At 39.4% G+C, this 21,933-nt stretch overlaps 1 protein-coding gene across 15 annotated transcripts in view; it reads right to left on the reverse strand.

The window, feature by feature from the left end:
* Positions 1–21,933, reverse strand: part of CADPS2 (calcium dependent secretion activator 2) — a 563,191-nt gene that overhangs the window by 302,538 nt on the left and 238,720 nt on the right. For all 15 annotated transcript variants that reach the window (XM_068972950.1, XM_068972951.1, XM_068972952.1 and 12 more), the window contains exon 6: positions 20,946–21,067. In XM_068972950.1, coding sequence (XP_068829051.1) covers positions 20,946–21,067 — 122 coding nt within the window. The remainder of the gene's footprint in view (positions 1–20,945; positions 21,068–21,933) is intronic.

Consider the following 21,933-nt stretch of genomic DNA (forward strand, 5'->3'; position numbering starts at 1 on the left):
AAAGGAATCCTCCTGTACTACTGGTGGGAGTGTAAACTAATATAGCCATTATGGAAAACAGTATGGAGGTGCCTTAAAAAACTTGAACTATATCTATTATATGACCCAGAAATCCCACTACTGGGCATATAACCTGCTGCTGCTGCTGCTAAGTCACTTCAGTCGTGTCCAACTCTGTGCGACCCCATAGACAGCAGCCCACCAGGCTCCCCCGTCCCTGGGATTCTCTAGGCAAGAACAGTGGAGTGGGTTGCCATTTCCTTCTCCAACGCATGAAAATGAAAAGTGAAACTGAAGTTGCTCAGTCGTATCCGACTCTTAGCGACCCCATGGACTGCAGCCTACCAGGCTCCTCCGCCCATGGGATTTTCCAGGCAAGAGTCCTGGAGGGGGATGCCATTGCCTTCTCCGGCATATAACCTGAGAAAACCACAATTCTAAAACACACATGTACCCCAGTGTTCACTGTAGCAATACTTACAACAGTCAGGACATGGAAATAACCTAGATGTCCATCAATAGATGGATAAAGAAGTTGTCGTACATATATGCAATGTAATATTACTCAGCCATAAAAAGGAATGAATTTGAGTCAGCTCTAGTGAGGTAGATGAACCTAGAGCCTCTTATTCAGAGTGAAGTAAATCAGAAAGGGAATGAGAAGTACTATAAATTAATGCATATATATGAACTCTAGGAAAAGGGTTCTGATGAACCTAGTGGAGAATGGGCTTGTTCACCAAGAGAGGGGGAAGGAGAGGGTGGGATGAAGGGAGGAAGTAGTGCTGACAAATATACACTATCATGCGTAAACAGATACAGTCAGTGGGTTGCTATATAACACAGGAGTCCAGCCTGGCACTCGGTGATAATCCAGATGGGTGGGACAGAGGGAGAGGAGAGGACGAGGGAGGGAGAAGATATAATTATGGCTGATTCACATTGCTGTATGGCAGAAACCAACACAACACTGTCAAGCAATTTTCTGCCAATTAAAAAAGTAAAAAATAAAATCCCCCCCCCCAAAAAAAATGAAATCTGGCCATATGTGACAACAAGGATGAATCCTGAAGGCATTATGTTAAGTGAAATTAGTTAGCCACAGAAGGACAAATAGTGCATGATCCCACTTATATGAGTTAAATAACAGTCAAATTCATAGAAACAGGGAGTAGAATGGTAACTGTCAGGTCTGGAGTGAAATGAAGATGGAGTTGCTGTTCAACAGCTACAAATTTTCAGTTCAGTATAAATTTTACAGATCAGCCGAATGACATTTTGCCTATAGTCAATAGTACTATACTGGGCACTCAAAATTCATTAAGAGAGTAGATCTCATATTTTTTGTGTATTTTTAGAATAAAAACTAATTTTTACTTCCAAAGAATCTCAGTCTTGATCTCATTACAACTATTGCAATGATATCTTATACGTTACTCAACTTAAAAAAATCTCCACATAATAATGTGTGTATATAGGTATATATGTATCAATACATAAACATACACATTATGGATATTACTCCCAAACCCCAAAATGAGTTTTTGTATGAAGGAGTATATAACCAGTCATTCAGTTCAGTTCAATCGCTCAGTCGTGTCCGACTCTTTGCGACCCCATGAATCGCAGCATGCCAGGCCTCCCTGTCCATTACCAATTCCCAGAGTTCACCCAGACTCGTGCCCATCGAGTTGGTGATGCCATCCAGCCATCTCATCCTCTGCCATCCCCTTCTCCTCCTGCCCCCAATCCCTCCCAGCATCAGGGTCTTTTCCAATGAGTCAACTCTTCGCATGAGGTGGCCAAAGTATTGGAGTTTCAGCTTTAGCATCAGTCCTTCCAATGGACACCCAGGACTGGTCTCCTTTAGCATGGACTGGTTGGATTTCCTTGCAGTCCAAGGGACTCTCAAGAGTCTTCTCCAACACCACAGTTCAAAAGCATCAATTCTTCAGTGCTCGGCCTTCTTCACAGTCCAACTCACATCCATGCATGACCTCTGGAAAAACCATAGCCTTGACTAGACAGACCTTTGCTGGCAAAGTAACGTCTCTGCTTTTCAATATGGCATCTAGGTTGGTCATAACTTTCCTTCCAAGGAGTAAGCGTCTTTTAATTTCATGGCTGCAATCACCATCTGCAGTGATTTTGGAGCCCCCAAAAATAAAGTCTGACATTAGGATGAATATAAAAAATTAAATATAATATGTTGAATTGTGTTTATGTATTTAAACTATATTCATGTATTATACTATGCTTAAGTCAAAAATGCTAATGAAGAAGAGAGCGTGCTGAGATCAGCCTGGGGGAAAACCTACACCGAGTTCAAGTGATCTTTGAACATTATCCACATTTCTTTTGGCAGAGAAAGGCAGGGGAAAGCACCCTGTTCTCACACAAAGGCAAGCCAGTACTGCATTTCTGACCCTGACTCACCAAGGGTCCCCCCGTCACCAAGGCCATTTGAATGCTCTAATTTGCAGAAACAGTCATCTGTATTCCCTTCTTACCAGGACATTTTTACCACCTGTTTTAGATTTCCCTGTATCTGAAACAATCCAGGTAATATAAGTTGCACTGATTTTAGGATTACCCTTTCTTTTATGGCTCCACATGTCAATTGTAGTGGGAGTCCCCAGCTGAATTTATATTCCACAGCTCTAGTATACATCACAGCTGAGTGCCCGGCACATAATGTATTAACATGGTGCCAACATGGAAGACATGGTTGCAAAATTACCATCAACAGTAGTGGGACGCTCAGCTGCACAGAGCTGGTGATCCTTTGACAGCTGTGCTCCACCAGAGCAGATATAAATCTTCAATGGCTTCAACTGAGAAACAAATCCAATGCTGATAGCAAATATGTGACAACTGAAGAACGCTGTCCATCCGTGACTGATGCTGGGGCATTACTCATGCTGAAAACTACCTCCTTTTGAAGGAAACTAACTCTTATATCTTAACAAAAAAAGCGGTCATAGGATTCGTATCAAATAAATTTTACATGACAAAGAAAACAGCCAAGCCAAAAATCAGATGGAACTCAGCAGACCAAAGCATATTTGGCTTCAAAATATGTTTGTTCATGTTGTCAAGAGCATTGAATCTTTTTTCAACTATGAGCCCCCTCCTTGAGATTCTTGACTTTAAAACAGGGTGCTACGAGAAAAGGTTTAAAGAAAGTAGAAAATGAGCACAAGGTTAAAGAAACTGAAAATGAAGAGAACAAAGGCTAAAACAGAGAACAGTGAGTATACGGGGTGAGATAAAAGCAGAAGAACATGGTTAAGTGTTCCTATGCACAGTAGGTCAATTAGTCACAATATAATCCTTCATACAGGCACCACCGTTCCCATTTTGAGGCTTTCCTGGTGGCTCAGTGGTAAAGAATCCCCTCAGCTAATGCAGGAGACATAGGTTCAGTCCCTGGGTTGGGAAGATTCCCTGGAGAAGGGAATCGCTACCCACTTCAGTATTCTTGCCTGAAGAGTTCTGTGGACAGAGGGGCCTTGCAGTTCATGGAGTCACAAAGAGTAGGATGTGACTGAGCAAGCATAGATGTCCCCATGCTACCAATGAAGAAACACCTCAGAGACGAAAATAGCGAGCCATGATGAGATGGTTAATCTGTGCCAATGCTGAGATCTACACTCTGATCTGTCTCATTCTTTGGTTTACAGCCATGTTGTCCTCATATAGAGCACCTTGAAATTAATGTTTTAAAATCCTAAAATTTGAATTTTTAAATATCCTACTTTCTTGCCAATTTATCTAATTTCTATATATTTCTATTTTTAAATATTATAAATTCTGCTCATTTAAAAAAAATATCAGCTTATTTTACCACTTCACACCAAATGCCATGCAGTTAAATGTAAAATGTCTTTCTTACTTATGGATATTATCATTCTTCTAATTTTTTAATTGTTCTGAGGATCCTGGCAAATCCTTTACATGTACTTTACTCCAACTTGTTCACAGCAATGTCTAGGCAGTGATTACTGTGCACATCTCTTTTCCCTGGTGGCTCGGACAGTAAAGAATCTGCCTGCAATGCGGGAGACCTGGGTTCGATCCCTGGGTTGGGAAGATCCCCTGGAGGAGCTAATGGCAACCCGCTCCAGTATTCTTGCCTGGAGTATCCCCATGGACAGAGGAATCTGGCAGGCTTCAGTCCATGGAGTTGCAAAGATTTCGACACCACTGAACGACTAAGCACACAGTCTTAAGACATGTAGTCTTAAGATGCTCATCTGGTCTCCATGAAGATGTGTATCAGTGGAACTGAGCCCCAGGGATATCTCCTTGGCTGCTGGTCAGTACTACAGATTTAAGTATAGGAATAGTTAAGAATAAAGGCATCTCTCTGACTGTCTGGGCTCAGCAGCCTGTCTGCAGCACGGCAACAGTAAAGTCTTCTAACCTCAGGACTCAGTCTGGCTCCAAAACACTCCACGTTCTAGAACAGCAGCCTTCAAAGTTTGTCTCATGTACTTCCTAAAATAATTTTGAAAAATTATGTACCCTCTTCACACATTTTTAAATTGACATATAGAAATTTTAAATATAAATTTAAAGAGTTGCAAAGGGTATGATTTCTGGTGTGTTGGAAACACTGACATTTAACATGAAGCAGTGATATTATTTTTAAGTGGATTCAAGGGAATTTATCACAAAAAATGATTTCATCACCATCCATTAAAAAACACCTCTATAATTCTTCTTTAACAAAAAATTTGGTATTGTTTTTTGCTTTGAATTTTTACTTTGATTCTATTTATTCCTCATAAATTTAGAATTTTACCCTACTATATTTTAATGCTTGACAACAAAATACCACACAAGTACACTCATCTCATATGCTAGCAAAGTAATGCTTAAAATTCTCCAAGCCAGGCTTCAACAGTATGTGAACCATGAACTTACAGATGTTCAAGCTGGATTTAGAAAAGGCAGAGGAACCAGAGATGAAATTGCCAACATCTGTTGGATCATCAAAAAAGCAAGAGAGTTTCAGAAAAACATCTACTTCTGTTTTAGTGACTATGCCAAAGCCTTTGACTATGTGGATCACAACAAACTGTGGAAAATTCTGAAACAGATGGGAGTACTGGACCAACTGACCTGCGTCATGAGAAGTCTGTATGCAGATCAAGAAGCAACAGTTAGAACTGGACACGGAACAGACTGGTTCCAAATCAGGAAAGGAGTACGTCAAGGCTGTATATTGTCACCCTACTTATTTAACTTATATATGCAGAGTATATCATGCAAGATGCCTGGCTGGATGAAGCACAAGCTGGAATCAAGACTGCCAGGAGAAATATCAATAACCTCAGATATGCAGATGACACCACCCTTATGGCAGAAAGTGAAGAGGAACTAAAAAGCCTCTTGATGAAAGTGAAAGAGGAAAGTGAAAAAGTTGGCTTAAAGCTCAACATTCAGAAAACGAAGATCATGGCATCTGGTCCCATCACTTCATGGCAAATAGATGGGGAAACAATGGAAACAGTGAGATACTATTTTTTTTTTTTTTTTGGCTCCAAAAATCACTGCAGATGGTGACTGTAGCCATGAAATTAAAAGACGCTTGCTCCTTAGAAGAAAAGCTATGACCAACCTAGACAGCATACTAAAAAGCAGAGAGATTACTTTGCTGACAAAGGTCCATTTAGTCAAAGCTATGTTGTCATGTATGGATGTAAGAGTTGGACCATGAAAAAAGCTAAGCACCAAAGAATTGATGCTTTTGAACGATGGTATTGGAAAAGACTCCTGAGATTCTCTTGGACTGCAAGGAGATCCAACCTGCCTATCCTCAAGGAAATCAGTCCTGAATATTCATTGGAAGGACTGATGCTGAAGCTGAAATTCCAATCCTTTGGCTACCTGAGGCTAAGAACTGACTCATTGGAAAAGACCCTGATGCTGGGAAAGATTGAAGGCGGGAAGAGAAAGGGATGACAGAGGATGAGATGGTTGGATGGCATCACCGACTCAATGGACATGAGTTTGAGTAAGCTCCAAGATTGGTGATGGACAGGGGGGCCTGGCGTGCTGTAGTCCATGTGGTCACAAAGAGTCAGACACGACTGAACTGAACATTTTACTGATGCTCTTATAATTATCTGATGCAAATAGCTGACTCACCGGAAAAGTCTCTGATGCTGGAAAAGATGGAAGGCAGGAGAGGAGGGCAACAGAGGATAAGATGGTTGGATGGCCTCACTGATTCAATGGACATGAACTTGGGCAAACTCTGGGAAATGATGAGTGACAGAGAAGCCTGGTGTGTTGCAGTCCACGGGGTCACGAAGAGTTAAACATGACTCGGTGATTGAACAACAACATAATTAGCTGTTGTCCAGTCACCCAGTCACATCCAACTTTTAAAATTATCTGTACCTACATATATACAAATATGTATATAAACTTTAATTTTCTCTGATCATAAAGCCCTACACGTTGTGGGGAGAGAGAGAGGAAGGAGGGAACGAATGAATGTATTTCCTTCTGGACTATAACTCAACATTATAAAAGCCCACAGATTCATAGTTAGCAGCAAAAAAACTGAAAGTTTTCCTCTAAGATTGAGAAGAAGATAAGGCCATCTACCACTTTTAATCAACATAATACTAGAAGTCCTATCCATAATAAAAATGAAAAAGGCAAGAAAAGTGAAAAGCATGAAAACCAGAAAGGAAAAAGTAAAACTGTTGGCATATGACATAATCTCTTCAATAAACGTGCTGAGAAACCTAGATATCCATGCGCAGATGGTACATCTTACACCACACACAAAACTCAACTAAAAATGGATGAAAGACTTATAAACAAGACATAAAATCATAAAACTCGTAAAAGAAAACATAAGGGAAAGTCTCCTTGACATTAGTCTACGCAATGACTTCTTAGACATGACACTAAAAGCACAAGCTGCAAAAAAGCAAAAATAGCCAAGGAGGACTGCATCAAACTAAAAGTTCCTGCACAGCAAAGGAAACAATGAACGACTGAAAAGGCAGTCTATGCAATGGGAGGAAATACTTGCAAACTGTATCTCTGATAATGAGGCCATATCCAAAAGAACTTGTATAACTCAACGGCAAAAGGAAAAAACCTGATCAGAAAATAGGCAAAGAACAGAAATAGATATTTCTCCAAACAAGATATACAAATGGCTAACAGATACATGAAAAGATGCTCAACATCAGTAATCAGGAAAATGCAAATCAAAACCACAATGAGATGTCACAGTACATGTGTAAGGATGGCTATTATCTAAATAACAAAAGAAAATAAGTGACTGTAAGGATGTGAAAAAGCTGGAACCCTTCTAACGCTGTTCATATGTAAAAAAATATGTAGTTGCTATGGAGAACATTACTGAGGTTTGTCAAAAATTAACAGTAGATCTACCAAATGATCCAGCACTCCCAGTTCTGAGTATATACTCAGGGATATAAAACCTCCATCTTGAAGAGATATTTGTACTCCTGTGTTCACTACGTTGGAAGGACTGATGCTGAAGCTCCAGTACTTTTGGACACCTGATGCAAAGAGCTGACTCATTGAAAAAGACCCTGATGTTGGAAAAGATTGAGGACAGGAGGAGAAGGACATGACTCAAAGGACATGAGCCTGAGCAAACTCCGGGAGATAGTGAAGGACAGGGAAGCCTGGCGTGCTACAGTCCATGGGGTCGCAGAGTCAGACACGACTTAGTGACTGAACTAATACGTGTTTATTGCAGTACTATTCCCAGTAGCCAACACAGGGAAACAAGTATCCATCTTTAGAAAGAATATGTGTTATTCATACAACAGAATATTACACAGCCTTACAAAAGAAGGAAGTCTTGTCATTTGCAATAGCATGGAAATATCGAATGCTTGGAAGACATTACGTTAAGTGAAATAAGCCAGACACAAAAAGACAAATATTGTATGATCTCACTTATACGTGGAATCTTAAAACAAAAAATCTAACTCATAATGACAGAGTAGAATGTTGGTTACCAACAGCCTGGGAGGTGGAGAAAAAGGAAAGATACTGATCAAAGGGTATGAATTTTGAGTTATGAAAGGTTCAAGTACAGCATGGTGACTAATAATAATGTGTATACTTGAAATTTCTTAAGGCTAGATCAAGGGTTCTCACCACACTAACACACAAAGGTGACCATGGGGGTGATGAATATGTGAAATGATTACCATAGTCAGGTCAATTTAAAATGTCTGCACATAACGGTCATCACATTGGACACCTTAAATACATACAAAATTTGTCAAAAATAAAAAAGTAAAATTCCTTCTAAATTTAGTTTATTACAATTACTATCCAGGTGATCCAAAAGAAGTATGACAAAAGAATATTAATAAATATGAAAAGTAAAAATATTCATTAGAAATGCATGTCTTAATGAAATGGATAGAGCTATTTTTCCTATTATTTCAGGTATATACAAATGATTGTAGCTTAATTCTACACTGAGACAGTTCACATCAATTTTAACCCGTTTTCCTTCTCTCCTACAAATTCTAAGAAAATAAGTAGGTGGGGCATTATTACAGCACTATCAATTTGTTCCCTTCATATTTGAATGTACAAAAATACAGTGATTGATAAGCAAAAACCATTTTTCAATCATCCAGCAGTTTAAAACTTGAATAAATCCATCAACTTTGTTGAAAGCAGAGAAATAGAAGACATCTAATTTTCAGGAGGATTTATTATATCATTGGTCAACTGTTTTTTCAAAACTACCAGGAACATTATTTTTTTTTTTTTCTTTTTGAATGGTGATGTGTAGGTTTTCCACTCTAGGAAAAACATCATGGTAAGATTCAAGTTGGATGAGAGGTGAACCTTTCTTTTGTAAAGTTAAAGAAAGAAGTCTGAGAAGTGGGTTGAGAGAGAACCTGCACTTAGCAGGCGCTTCCCTGAAAGGAAGAGCTCCAGGGAACAGTATTTATGAACTAGAAGAATCATATATCAATTCTATTAAAGCTGAACGTGTGCCTCTGTATCCCTTGGCAAGTCCTCTTGTTTACCCAAGTGGTCCTTCATCTCAGGGTAGCCAGGGTAACAAAGATCTGAAAGTGCTTTTGAATTCCAGCCTCAATATGGCACACAGTAGCAGAAGAACTGGTCCTTTAAAGGGAATATGTTTCCCAAGGAACTTCTAGATAAATGGGAGCTTGGGGTGTGAGAATGAGGACTGGATATCCTGTTAATCTGGGTAGGTGCTGGCTCAAAAGTCTTCCTCTGATACCTACTGAGACTGTATTTTTAAAAATAATCTAAATAGTAGAGAAAACATTTTAATTAGATTACAGACCACAAATGGGCCATATTATCTGTGGCTGGTGCTAAACAAGAACCAGGAGGTATCATATACAGCCTTTGTATTCAAGGAACTTCCATTTTATTAAAGGCAAAGTGAAAGTCACTCAGTCATCTCCAACTCTTTACGACCCCATGGACTGCAGCCCCGCCCCAGGCTCCTCTGTCCATGGGATTCTCCATACAAGAATACTGGAGTGGGTAGCCATTCCCTTCTCCAGGGGATCTTCCTGACCCAGGGATCAAACCCAGGTCTCCAATTTACTGTGTTGGCCGAAAAGTTCGTTAGGGTTTTTTTCATTAATATCTTATGGAGAAACCTGAATGAAATTTTGTTGTTGACCAGTCACTAAGTTGTATCTGATTCTTGATCCCATGGACTGCAGCATGCCAGGCTGCTCTATCCTCTACTAACTCCCGAGTTTGCTCAGATTCATGTCCATTGAGTTGGTGATGCTATCTAACCATCTCATCCACTGCCGCTCTCTTCTCCCTTCAGGCCAAGCCAATATGTGAGCCATCTGCTGAGAAAACTAGATTCAAGCAGAAAGAGGACTTGTGGGTAACATTATTAATGCAGCGGCTCAGGGGAAGAGGAAAGAAGGTGGCTACAAGGATGCATTATTCTAGAAAGGAAGAGTGTGAGGTCAGAGGCTCTGGGCAGCAGGGGGTGTATCTCCAAGGAACTACACCAGAGAAAAGTTAAATGTGGACATTTTCCACGATAGAAGGCATCTGCTAACCAAGAGAGGACCACAGAGGGCACTTCTGTATTAATACAATGGCATTGTGCCCCTTCACAACTCCTCCCTCCTCCAGCCTGCCCAACACTGGTAGCAAAGAACACGCGAGCAGGCAAAAACAAAATGCAAGTGAGGGACAGACAGTAGTTCCCTTTCCCCAGGACAGGTTTCTGGGCATGCTGGGAGGAGACAAAGGAAAAGAATGTGAAAGTGAAAACGTCAGTCACGCAGTCACGTCTGACTCTTTGCGACCCCACGTGCTGTACCCCATCAGGTTCCTCTGTGAATGGAATTCTCCAGGCAAGAATACTGGAGTGGGTAGCCATTTACGTCTCCAGGTGATCTTTCTGACCCAGGGATTGAACCCAGGTCCCTGCATTGCAGGCAGATGCTTTACCATCTCAGCCACCAGGGAAGCCACCAAGGGAAATCTTACCCTTTTGAAATGGGTACGTTTTGATTTAAAGTGATAGGAAATTTGAATACCTAAACATGTTATTTGACACCTGAAAAGTGGTTCAGAGTGTAAAGCATCTGCTAGCAAAGCAGGAGACCCAGGTTTCATCTCTGGGTTGGCAAGATCCCCTGGAGAAGGAAATGGCAACCCACCCCAGTATTCTTGCCTGGAGAATTCCATGGACAGAAGAGCCTGCTGGGCTACAGCCCATGGGGTCACAGAAAGCTGGACACAATCAAGGAACTAACACTTTCACTTTCAAACATGTGATTGGATACCTGAAAATGGGCAGCAAAGCTCTGGTTTCTGCTAAGATTTCTCCCACTAGAACAGGAGGGTATTTCTGGAGCACATCTGAGAGCAGTACCATGACAGAAGTTGCTTGCTACTTACACTCTGTGAAATGTTTTCCACTCAATAAATTGGCTACATAGATCAAATAATGATGAAAACAGCTCCAAAACTTTGCTCTGGAAGAAAGTCAAGGATTATAAGGGGATGTCAGGGGCTTTCCTGATAGCTCAGTTGGTAAAGAATCTGCCTGCAATGCAGGAGACCCCAGTTCGTTTCCTGGGTCAGGAAGATCCTCTGGAGAAGGGATAGGCTACCCACTCCAGTATTCTTGGGCTTTCCTTGTGGTTCAGCTGGTAAAAAAAAATCCACCTGCAATGCAGGAGACCTGGGTTCAATCCCTGGGTTGGGAAGATCCCCTGGAGAAGGGAAAGACTACCCACTCCAGTATTCTGGCCTACAGAATTCCACAGACTGTGTAGTCCATGGGTCACAGAGAGTTGGACACGGCAGAGCAACTTTCACTTTCTTTTCATTTTACTTACAAACTGTAAATCCCTCCTCGAGATGTTGAGATTCACAGATCCACACACACTTTCTCCCGAGCTCTCTCAATGCTGTTTTCCATTAGCGCTTTTCAGCAAGCATCTGGAATCTTAATCCATCACGCTTTCCTTCTAATTCAGATGCCACTGATGATCAGGATCCACACATTAGCTTCTTTTACTTCCAAGTAATCTCTCAATGAATGTAATTTCTGTATTTGGCCAATGTCTGTCTCTTTAGGCTTCACTTTCTTCTGCACCAGTAGCATGAGTTTTACAAAAATGTTATTTCTGGCAAATTTATTTAAGAGGAGAGAATACTGTATTTTGAAAGATGAAAATGAGAAAAATGAAATGTGTGTGGTTTGTGTTTTCCTTTTGATGCATTAAGAATAGGCATACTTTTGACAGATGATTTTAAAATGTAGTATATTCTATTTTCGTCAGCAAGAGTAGCTGGATAATGAATAATACTTCAAAACTAATTTTGGCCTTAGTAGATACTAAAATGAAGACAACTATGTTTTTTTGAAAAAATATGGTTACCTTTCTCTTGGTTTATTTTTATTTAATCTCTCTTAAACATGTCCCAGTAGCTTGTTATTCTGTTAAGCTTCCCATAAGTGGCAATAATCTTTCAATAGTTTGACAGATTATTATAATTCTGGTTCAGAATTTAAAGTTTCCAGAAGCAAGTACTGAAGTCTACGTTTCTCATCATTTCCATGAGGTAGAAGAATGTTCTGTTCCAATAAGCATAAATATATTTGTCTAATGACACATCTCAATAGCTTTTCTTACTGTTCCTTGCCTTTCTACTTTATTATTTGCTTTGATGGGGGTCAGGGACAGAGACCTATTAACCTTCAAATGTCTTTAATAAGACAGCACCACTGGATGAGAGAGAGAGAGAGAGAGAGAGAGGGTATCGTAAAAACCAGTGCTGCTTCCCAGGAACTTTTCTGTGTGTGGCAAGAACATTTAACATGAGATCTACCCTCTTAAAGAACTTTTAGGAGAACAATACAGTATTGTTAACTATGGGCGCAACTACAGACAGCAAACCCTAGAATTTTAGTCACCTTGAGTATTTGAAACATTATACTGCTTGCCTTGGAGAAGGAAATGGCAACCCACTCCAGTACTCTTGCTTGGAGAATCCCATAGACAGAGGAGCCTGGTGGGCTACAGTCCATGGGGTCACAAAGAGGTGGACACGACTGAAGTGACTTAGCATGCACTCCTTGAAAAGTAAGTTCCCTTTCCCAGCTCCCAGCAGTTCCTGATTTGTTTTTTAAAATGAATTCCCTTGCATTTATTTCCCCAGAATCAAGATCTACCTTGGCCTTCCATAGGGTATCATTAGCTCTTCTGTTTTAGGCACTCGAAGAATGCTCACTGTCTGTAGGGAAAGTGTGTAAGTGTGGTAAGATCACCACATATCAAGAGATTGGTGACCACTACACGACAAGTCACTCCCTGTCCCTTCCAGCGTCAGCCTGTTGTCTGACTATCCCTCTACTTCGGTTCAGATGGTGTCATTAAGGGTATGGGCTAAAAATGAAATGTCTCAAAAAGGTAAAAAGCTATAAAAGTGGAGCAACAATGCTGTACGTTATGACAGAGAACTAAACTTTCCCAGGTTCACTGAGAGACTATGAAAAGACGAATTTTCTCGACTGACGATACCATTTGTCTATATTCCTTCACCTCTATTAAAAAAGAAAACAAAGGTAAAAATAAAGCTTCAATAGATGACTACCACTCTTCACGAATCAAACCTGTTTATAAACATCGTTTTTATTAGATCCCAGGTTCCATATTCTAAGTTATGTACCAACCTCACACGCTGTTTTCCACCTAATTGCTGGCAGGAAATCTGAATTACAGGAATGAAATAGGCAATGGCTAGAAATCTTGATTACATTTATTGGAAATATGGACTAAATAAGGCACTTTACTATTAGACAGAAGGATGAATCGATCTCCAGCAAAGCACAAACTGTTGTAACAGTAACATTTAGAAAACATGTCTGAGGCACAATTCACTATGATGATGGAGGAGAGAATCCCTTTCCTGTTGAGTAAGATGAATTCAAGATAAAAGTAACCACGTTGCTGAAAAGCTGCAGTCGGTCTGCATTTAGGAGATACATTTTTAAAGAAATCTGTGCCGGGAACAATAATAAACACATCCTTTAGTTCTTACAAATTAACTCAGAATTCATGAGGAAATGCACGTAAGATATTTCAGCCAAACTTCCCTGTGGTAAGAGTAATAAAAGGGACTGTCTGTGCATAAAGTCGCTTTAGTCGTGTCTAACTCTGCAACCCTGTGGACTGTAGCCCACCAGGCTCGTCTGTCCATGGGATTCTCCAGGTAGAAATACTGTAGTGGGCTGCTATTTCCTCCTCCAGGAGATCTTCCTGACCCAGGGACCAAACCTGGTCTCTTAAATCTCCTGCACTGGCAGGTTGAATGTTTACCACTAGTGCCACCTGGGAAGCCCCCAAGAAAATAGTATTGGAGGCTTAATGTAATATTTCCTAACTCCCAAATATTTTAATTCATTTAAAGTGTCCATGTATAATTTTCCTAGTATAGCATCTCTTTATAAATACATTCTGAATTTATTAGAAATTAAATGGGAAGCATTTTTTGACAATTTTACTATTTGTGGCTCATTATTGTTAAAATAACTATATAAAAATTAACTCATTTCATTGAACAAATATTTAAGTATCAATTAAATACACTTTGTAGAGATTACGCCAAGGGAAAAAAAAGCCAGATACAAAAGACTACATTTTGCATATCATTTATATGAAATGTGCAGAAAAAAATTATACCACTAGAAAGCATTTGAGTGGTTTCCTGGAACTGAGTAAGACTGCAAATGGGAATGAAGCAATTTTGTGAAATAATGTGTTCTGAAACTGAATTGTGATGATAGCACAAGTGTATAAATTTATTAAAAATCATCTAAATTTCAATAAGAGAATTTTATGCTATATAAATTATACATCAGTAAAACTTGAAAAAAGAAGATTCTTTAAAAACATCATGGTATTGAGCTTCTAAGGGCCTTTGCACTCCCTAAGAACTCATGGAGTGCTAGAGTAGGGTAGTGTTCATGAAACCTCCAAATTAATATGTTAACACCCTAATCCCCAATGTGATTGTACTTGGAGGCAGGGCCTCTGGGAGGTAATGGGGCTCAGATGAGGTAATGTGGGGAGAGGCCCATGAAAATATGGCTGTCCTTATAAAAGGATGAAGAGAAATGAGCTGGCTCTCTTCACTATGTGAAGACACAGCAAGAAGGCAGCCATCTGTAAAGCAGGTTTTCACCAAGAACCTAACCTAGCAGGGCTATCATGGTTCATCATGTAATCAGAATTAGTAATCACAAAAGACCTACAAACAAAAATCCAGCCCCTGATGGTCCCACTGGTAATTCTACCAAACACATAACGATGATTAATACCGATTCTTCACACCCTTCCAAGAAGTTTTTATGAGGCCAATATAAAACCAGACAGAAGTCACCAAAGAAGGGGTACTACAGACCAATCTCTTATGAACAGAGATTTTAAAAATCCTCAACAAGATACTAGAACACTTAATCCAGTAACAAAAAGAATTACATATCATGACCAAGTGGCAATTACGTCAGAAACACAAGATTGGTTTAACACCCCCAATACCATATAATGCAATGTACCATACTGATAGAATAGAAGGCAAATACCACATGATCATTTCAATAGAAGCAAAGAAGACAACTGACAAAGTCCAGCACTCTTTCACGGAAAAAAAAAAAAATTCCACTCAAACTAGGAATAGAAAAGTTTCCTCAAACAGATAAGGGGTATCTATTAAAAAGGCACAGCTAACATCATGTTTAATGATGAAAGACTATGCTTTTCCCCTATAATCAAGAATATAAGAATGTCCATTCTTGCCACTTCTATCTAACTTTGTACTGAAGAAACTAAGGCAATTAGGCAAAAAATTAAATAAAAAGCATTCAGATTGGACAGTAAGAAGTAAAAGAATTATTATTTGCAAATGTCATGTTAAATAGAGAAAAGTCTAAGAAATCCAGTAAAAATTATTAGAATAAACAAGTTCAGTAAGGGTGCATCATATGGAACTAATATATAAAAATCAACTGTATTTCTATACACTTGCAATAAATAATCCAAAAATGAATTTAAATGAAAAATTCCATTAATAGTAACATAAAAAAGAATAAAATACCAGAAATAAACTTAACCAAAGAAATAAAAAAACATACCTTGAAAACTACAAAACACTGTTGAAAGAAATTATAGATTCAGATATGCAAAGACATCCCATGTTCCTCAGTAGGAAGACTTAATATTGTTAAGATGGCAATACTCTCCAAATTGACCCCAGGTTCATTACAATTCCTATCTGAATCTTAGCTGGTGATATTTACAAAGTTTTTGCAGAAGTTGACAATGATCCTAAAACTAATATGGAAAATCAGAATATCCAAAATAATCCTGAAAAAGAATGTATTTGGAAGACACACACCTGATTTAAAAACTTAATACAAAGCAATGGTAAACAAGATAATGCGGTACTAGCATGAGATTAAACATATAGACGTATCATTGGAATAATTTTGAAATTGAGAGTACATAAATAAACACATATATCTATGGTCAAATGATTTCCAAAAGGGTACCAAGAATACTGAATGGACAAGTAGTTTCTTCAATAAATGGTGTTGGGAAAACCAGACTGTCATACACAAAAGAAGGAAGTTATACACTACATACTATGTACCAAAATTAGTTTAAAATGGATCAATGACCTAAATGTAAAAGCTGAAATCATGACAGTGTGGGCAAAAAACCACAGGAATAAAAGTATGTGACCTTGGATTTGGCACTGGATTCTAAGATACGACACCAAAAGCACAAGCAACAAAAACTAGATAAAACTTATGCTTCAAAAGATTTTACCAACAAAGTAAAAAGACAATGCATGAATGGAAGAAAACATTTGCAAATATATATATATATATATATATATATATATATATATATAGAGAGAGAGAGAGAGAGAGAGAGAGTCTAGTATCTCAGTGATCAGTGCAAAGAAATAGAGGAAAACAATAGAATGGGAAAGACTAGAGATCTCTTCAAGAAAATTAGAGATACCAAGGGAAGATTTCAGGCGAAGATGGGCTCAATAAAGGACAGAAATTGTATGGACCTAACAGAAGAAGAAGAGGTGGCATGAATACACAAACGAACTGTACAGAAATGATCTTCACAACCTAGATAATCACAACGGTGTGATCACTCACCTAGAGCCAGACATCCTGGAATGTGAAGTCAAGTGGACCTTAGGAAGCATCACTATGAACAAAACTAGTGGAGGTGATGGAATTCCAGTTGAACTATTTCAAATACTAAAAGATGATGCTGTGTATGTGCTGCACTCAATATCCCAGCACATTTGGAAAACTCAGCAGTGGCCACAGGACTGGAAAAGGTCAGTTATCATTCCAAACCCTAAGAAAGGCAATGCCTGAGAATGCTCAAATACTGCACAACTGCACTCATCTCACACGCTAACGAAGTAATGTTCAATATTCTCCAAGCCAGGAGAAGACTCATGAGAGTCCCTTGGACTGCAAGGAGATCCAACTAGTCCATCCTAAAGGAGATCATTCCTGAGTGTTCATTGGAAGGACTGATGTTGAAGCTGAAACTCCAAACCTGATGAGAAGAGCTGACTCATTTGAAAAGACCCTGATGCTGGGAAAGATTGAGGGTAGGAGGAGAAGGGGCTGACAGAGGATGAGATGGTTGGATGGTATCATCGATTCGATGGACATGGGTTTGGGTGGACTCTGGAACTTGGTGATGGACAGGGAGGCCTGGTGTGCTGCAGTTCAGGGGATCGCAAAGAGTCGGACACAACTGAGTGACTGAACTGAACTCAGGCATCAACAGTATATGAACCATGAACTTCCAGATGTTCAAGCTGGTTTTAGAAAAGGCAGAGGAACCAGAGATCAAATTGCCAACATCTGCTGGATCATCGAGAAAACGAGAGTTCCAGAAAAACATCTATTTCTGCTTTATTGACAATGCCAAAGCCTTTGACTGTCTGTATCACAATAAACTGAAAATTCTGAAAGAGATGGGAATACCAGACCACCTCACCTGCTTCCTGAGAAATCTGTATGCAGCTCAAGAAGCAACAGTTAGAACTGGACATGGAACAACAGACTGGTTCCAAATTGCTAAAGGAATACGCCAAGGCTGTATATTGCCAGCCTGCTTATTTAACTTATATCGAAAGTACATCATGAAAAATGCCAGGCTGGCTGAAGCACAAGCTGGAATCAAGATTGCCGGGAGAAATATCAATAACCTCAGATACACAGGTGATACCACCCTTGTGGCAGAAAGTGAAGAACTAAAGAGCCTCTTGATGAAAGTGAAAGAGGAGAGTGAAAAAGCTGGCTTAAAACTCAACATTCAGAAGACTAAGATCGTTGGATCCGGTCCCATTACTTCATGGGAAATAGATGGGGAAACAGTGGAAACAGTGAGACTTTATTTTCCTGGGCTTCAAAAACACTGCAGACGGTGATTGCAGCCATGCAATTAAAAGACACTTGCTCCTTGGAAGAAAAACTATGACCAACCTAGATAGCATATTAAAAAGCAGAGACTTTGCCAACAACAGTCTGTCCAGTCAAAGCTATGGTTTTATCAGTCATCATGTGTGGATGTGAGTTCAGTTCAGTCGCTCAGTCATGTCCGAATCTTTGTGACCATGGAGTGCAGCACGGCAGGCCTCCCTGTCCATCAGCAACTTCCGGAGTTTACTCAAACTCATGTCCATTGAGTCGGTGATGCCATCCAACCATCTCATCCTCTGTCGTCTGTTCTTCTTTTTAGTCCAACTCTCACATCCTTACATGACTACTGGAAAAAAACATAGCCTTGACTAGATGGACCTTTCTTGGCAAAGTAATGTCTCTGCTTTTTAATATGCTGTCTAGGCTGGTCATAACTTTCCTGCCAAGGAGTAAGCATCTTTTAATTTTTGGCTGCAATCACCATCTGCAATGATTTTGGAGATCAAAAAAATGGATGTGAGAACTGGATCATAAAGCAAGCTGAGCGTGGACGAATTGGTGCTTTTGAACTGTGGTGTTGGAGAAGACTCTTTGAGAGTCCCTTGGACTGCAAGGAGTCCATCCTAAAGGAAATCAGTCCTGAATATTCATTGGAAGGACTGATCCTGAAGCTGAAACTCCAATCCTTTGGCCACCTGATGCGAAGAACTGACTCAGTGGAAAAGACATTCATGCTGGGAAAGATTGAAGGCAGGAGGGGAAGGGATGAAAGAGAATGAGATGGTTGGATGGCATCACTGACTCGATGGAGATGAGCTTGAGTAAGCTCCAGGGGTGCTCATGGACAGGGAAGCCTGGTGTGCTGCAGTCTATGGGGCTGCAAAGAGTTGGACAGAACTGAGTGACTGAACTGAAGGAGAACTAAGATCCAATAGGCCACATGGTATGGTCAAGTAATAAAAAATAAAGCTTTTTAAAAAGAGATTTTCTTTTTGAGGTGATGAGTATGCTTTAAAATTGACAGTGGTTGCATAACACTGTGAATATAGTAAAACAGCTAATATTTTAAAACAAATACCAAACCTCTCTCTTGACTCCGTATGCCCTCCTAGAAATGATTCCAATCTCCCTTTCCATGTCACATAGCCTCTTCCTGAGAGGTTTTAACCTCTTACAAGGCTGTTTATCCTCTTTATTTTCACTTCATTGTCATATTGTAAGTCAATTCTATTTGGCTGCAGGAATAAATGCAACACCCTTTAATATTTACTATGATAAGGCATCAAAGTAAGCTCAGGCATGCAAATTAGTAAATTCTGAGTGTCTACTAGGTACTAGGATATAAGATTGATAGGACAAGAATTCTGTTCAAAAGGAGAGAAGAGGGACTTTCCTGGTGCTCCAGTGGCTAAGACTCCACATTCCCAATGCAGGGGCTTGGATTCTATCCCTGCTTGGGGAACTACATTCCACATGCAACAACTAATAGTTTGCATGCTGCAATTAAAAAATATATATATATATATATATATCCTGCACACTGCAATGAAGATTGAAGATTCTTATGTGCCTCAACTAAGGCCTGGTGCAGCCAAATACGTTGTTTCTTTTTTTTTTTTTTTTCCAAAAGAGACAGAGGAAGGGAAACAATACAAAATACACAGATGAGAAACCATTAATTTAAAAATTATAAAGTGATGAGTCAGAAAATATACACTTAGCAATGGGTTATCTAAAGGAATGAATTGTGGTCAGCAAGTGATTATTTCTCAGTACTAAGGATCCAGCTTTAAAAAGATAAGAGGCAACATCACTGCACACAGAGGAAAAAGCAGGTGCCATGACGAGAGAAGGTTGAGAGGTGTGAGGAACTTCATGGGGTCCAGGGAGGTGAAAGAGTGACTCAACAGAGGAACAGAGGGGTAAGGTGAGGTCCCGGAGGAAAGGAGAGACTGGCCAGGGGTAGACCTGTAGGGTTTTGAAAGGCAAGATGAGAAGTTTCAGCTTGCTTCTTCTCAACCCTGTAACACTCTGTGCACATCTGCCCTGTTACACATAATCCTCTGTGTACCTCCTTTGACTCTGTCTGTTTTAAGAGAAATCAAAGTTTCCTATTCATCTCTGTCTATCCAGTGCCTAGTCAGTGATTAGCCAGAAGCTCAGAGGATGAGGTTTCCTGAATGAAGACTCCACATATGGACACCATAATAAGGCAAAAATGCCAAGTCCTGTAAAGAAATTCTGAATGAAATTTAAATAGAATAAAAAATGTTATTGAAAGGCAGTGTGCAGATTAAGGCCAGGGGATCTTCATTTGAATTCTTCTGGCCAACGTAAGGTTATTTCTACCAGAGGTGGTGATGTTTTGCAAGTTTGAAATCAGTTAAACAGAACATCTTCCAAACTTAATTACACTCATTCCCAGCATCTGAAACATAAAACTGCCAGCAACGAACAGCGTTAGCAATCCAGTGACTGCTCGATAGTCATGAACTGGTTCTCTAACTCAAGCCTACTCACTGGAGCATCCCAAGACATCACCCACAACATCTACCTCAGCACCGCCACTGAAATGGAAAAGCTATAGATTATATTACTAGTAGCTGAAATAGAATTGAGCACTACCTTTTAAATAACACATGATAACACATGCTGTCCTTACGAATGACTGACAAACATTTAATTGCCTAATAATAAGTTTCATATATGCACGCTGGATTTTCTGTTTGCACTACACAGGGGATTCTGCTATAGCTCTAATTACAGCCTCATTATTCAGAAAGGCACACACTGATGGTAACACAGTTGAGACAAAAGTAGCCAAGTAACAGTTTCAGAGTGTAAAGCCACACAATTCTGCAAATCGATAAGGCACGTTTCTTCGGGGGGGAAGGAAAACACATTTTTTTCCCAGCGGGCTTACTGTGGCCTTGAGGCTTCCGCCTGGTCTGTCTGCAGTTTCTCTCCTCCTTCCACTTCCATTGTACAGTAAACAACTCGATTGGGAGCGACTGACCTCAAACCTTGCACTTCCATTATGACAATCTAAAGACAAGAAAAATGTTTCACAGATTTATCAAATTGACACCAGTTAGCAACAGAGACAGCAGCATGAACTACAATGAGAGAGACCAATTGATATAATTATCTCACAGTCTCAACGGTATTTTATCTTCTTTATAATCCATCTTTATTTATGGACGGTATAATACATAATGTTTTGAAAAAAGTCTGGTATCTGAAGATGCATCTCCTACCAGCAATTAAGTTAAAGTCTCTAGATATGAGCCACAATGAAGTGAGATAAACACTCAGATCCTACAAAACAGTTTTGGCAGGTCTGCATGAGGTAAAGCAGAATGATGAAAATTCAGTGAATGTGTTACAAGAATACAGGTTGAATTCCATATAAGGTGACTGGTAGACATTGTCACCATTATACCAATTCGCAGATAATCATACCAATTCACAGATAGTCAATACCTAGCATCAGAAAAAGTCTATACTCATTTATATGACTATCAGCATTGACAAAAGAATTTCCTTTATGGCCAATGTATACCCTATGAAAATATAAAAAATATAACTTGCCAAGAATATCTTACTATTAACCAGACAAGGAAAAATATTTTCCCAATCCGTTAATTTGATACAGTCTACTGGAAAAGAGTAGAAAGACTGATATTAGCTTATATATTTGTAACTCCTGGGGAGAAGGAAAACATACGTTTCAAGTGTGCTTTTTATCTTTGTATAAAAGGCTGCCAATCTTAAAATATTGTAACCTAACATTCTCACTGGATATATACATAAAATATGAATACTACTGAATATTATTTACTACAGCCTTTAAAAAAATTTGCATCATGAATTTTTCTAAATTCTCAACATCCATAAAATATATTCAATGG

Source organism: Capricornis sumatraensis, chromosome 5 (genome assembly GCF_032405125.1).
Source record: "Capricornis sumatraensis isolate serow.1 chromosome 5, serow.2, whole genome shotgun sequence".
Classification (NCBI taxonomy): Eukaryota; Metazoa; Chordata; class Mammalia; order Artiodactyla; family Bovidae; genus Capricornis; species Capricornis sumatraensis.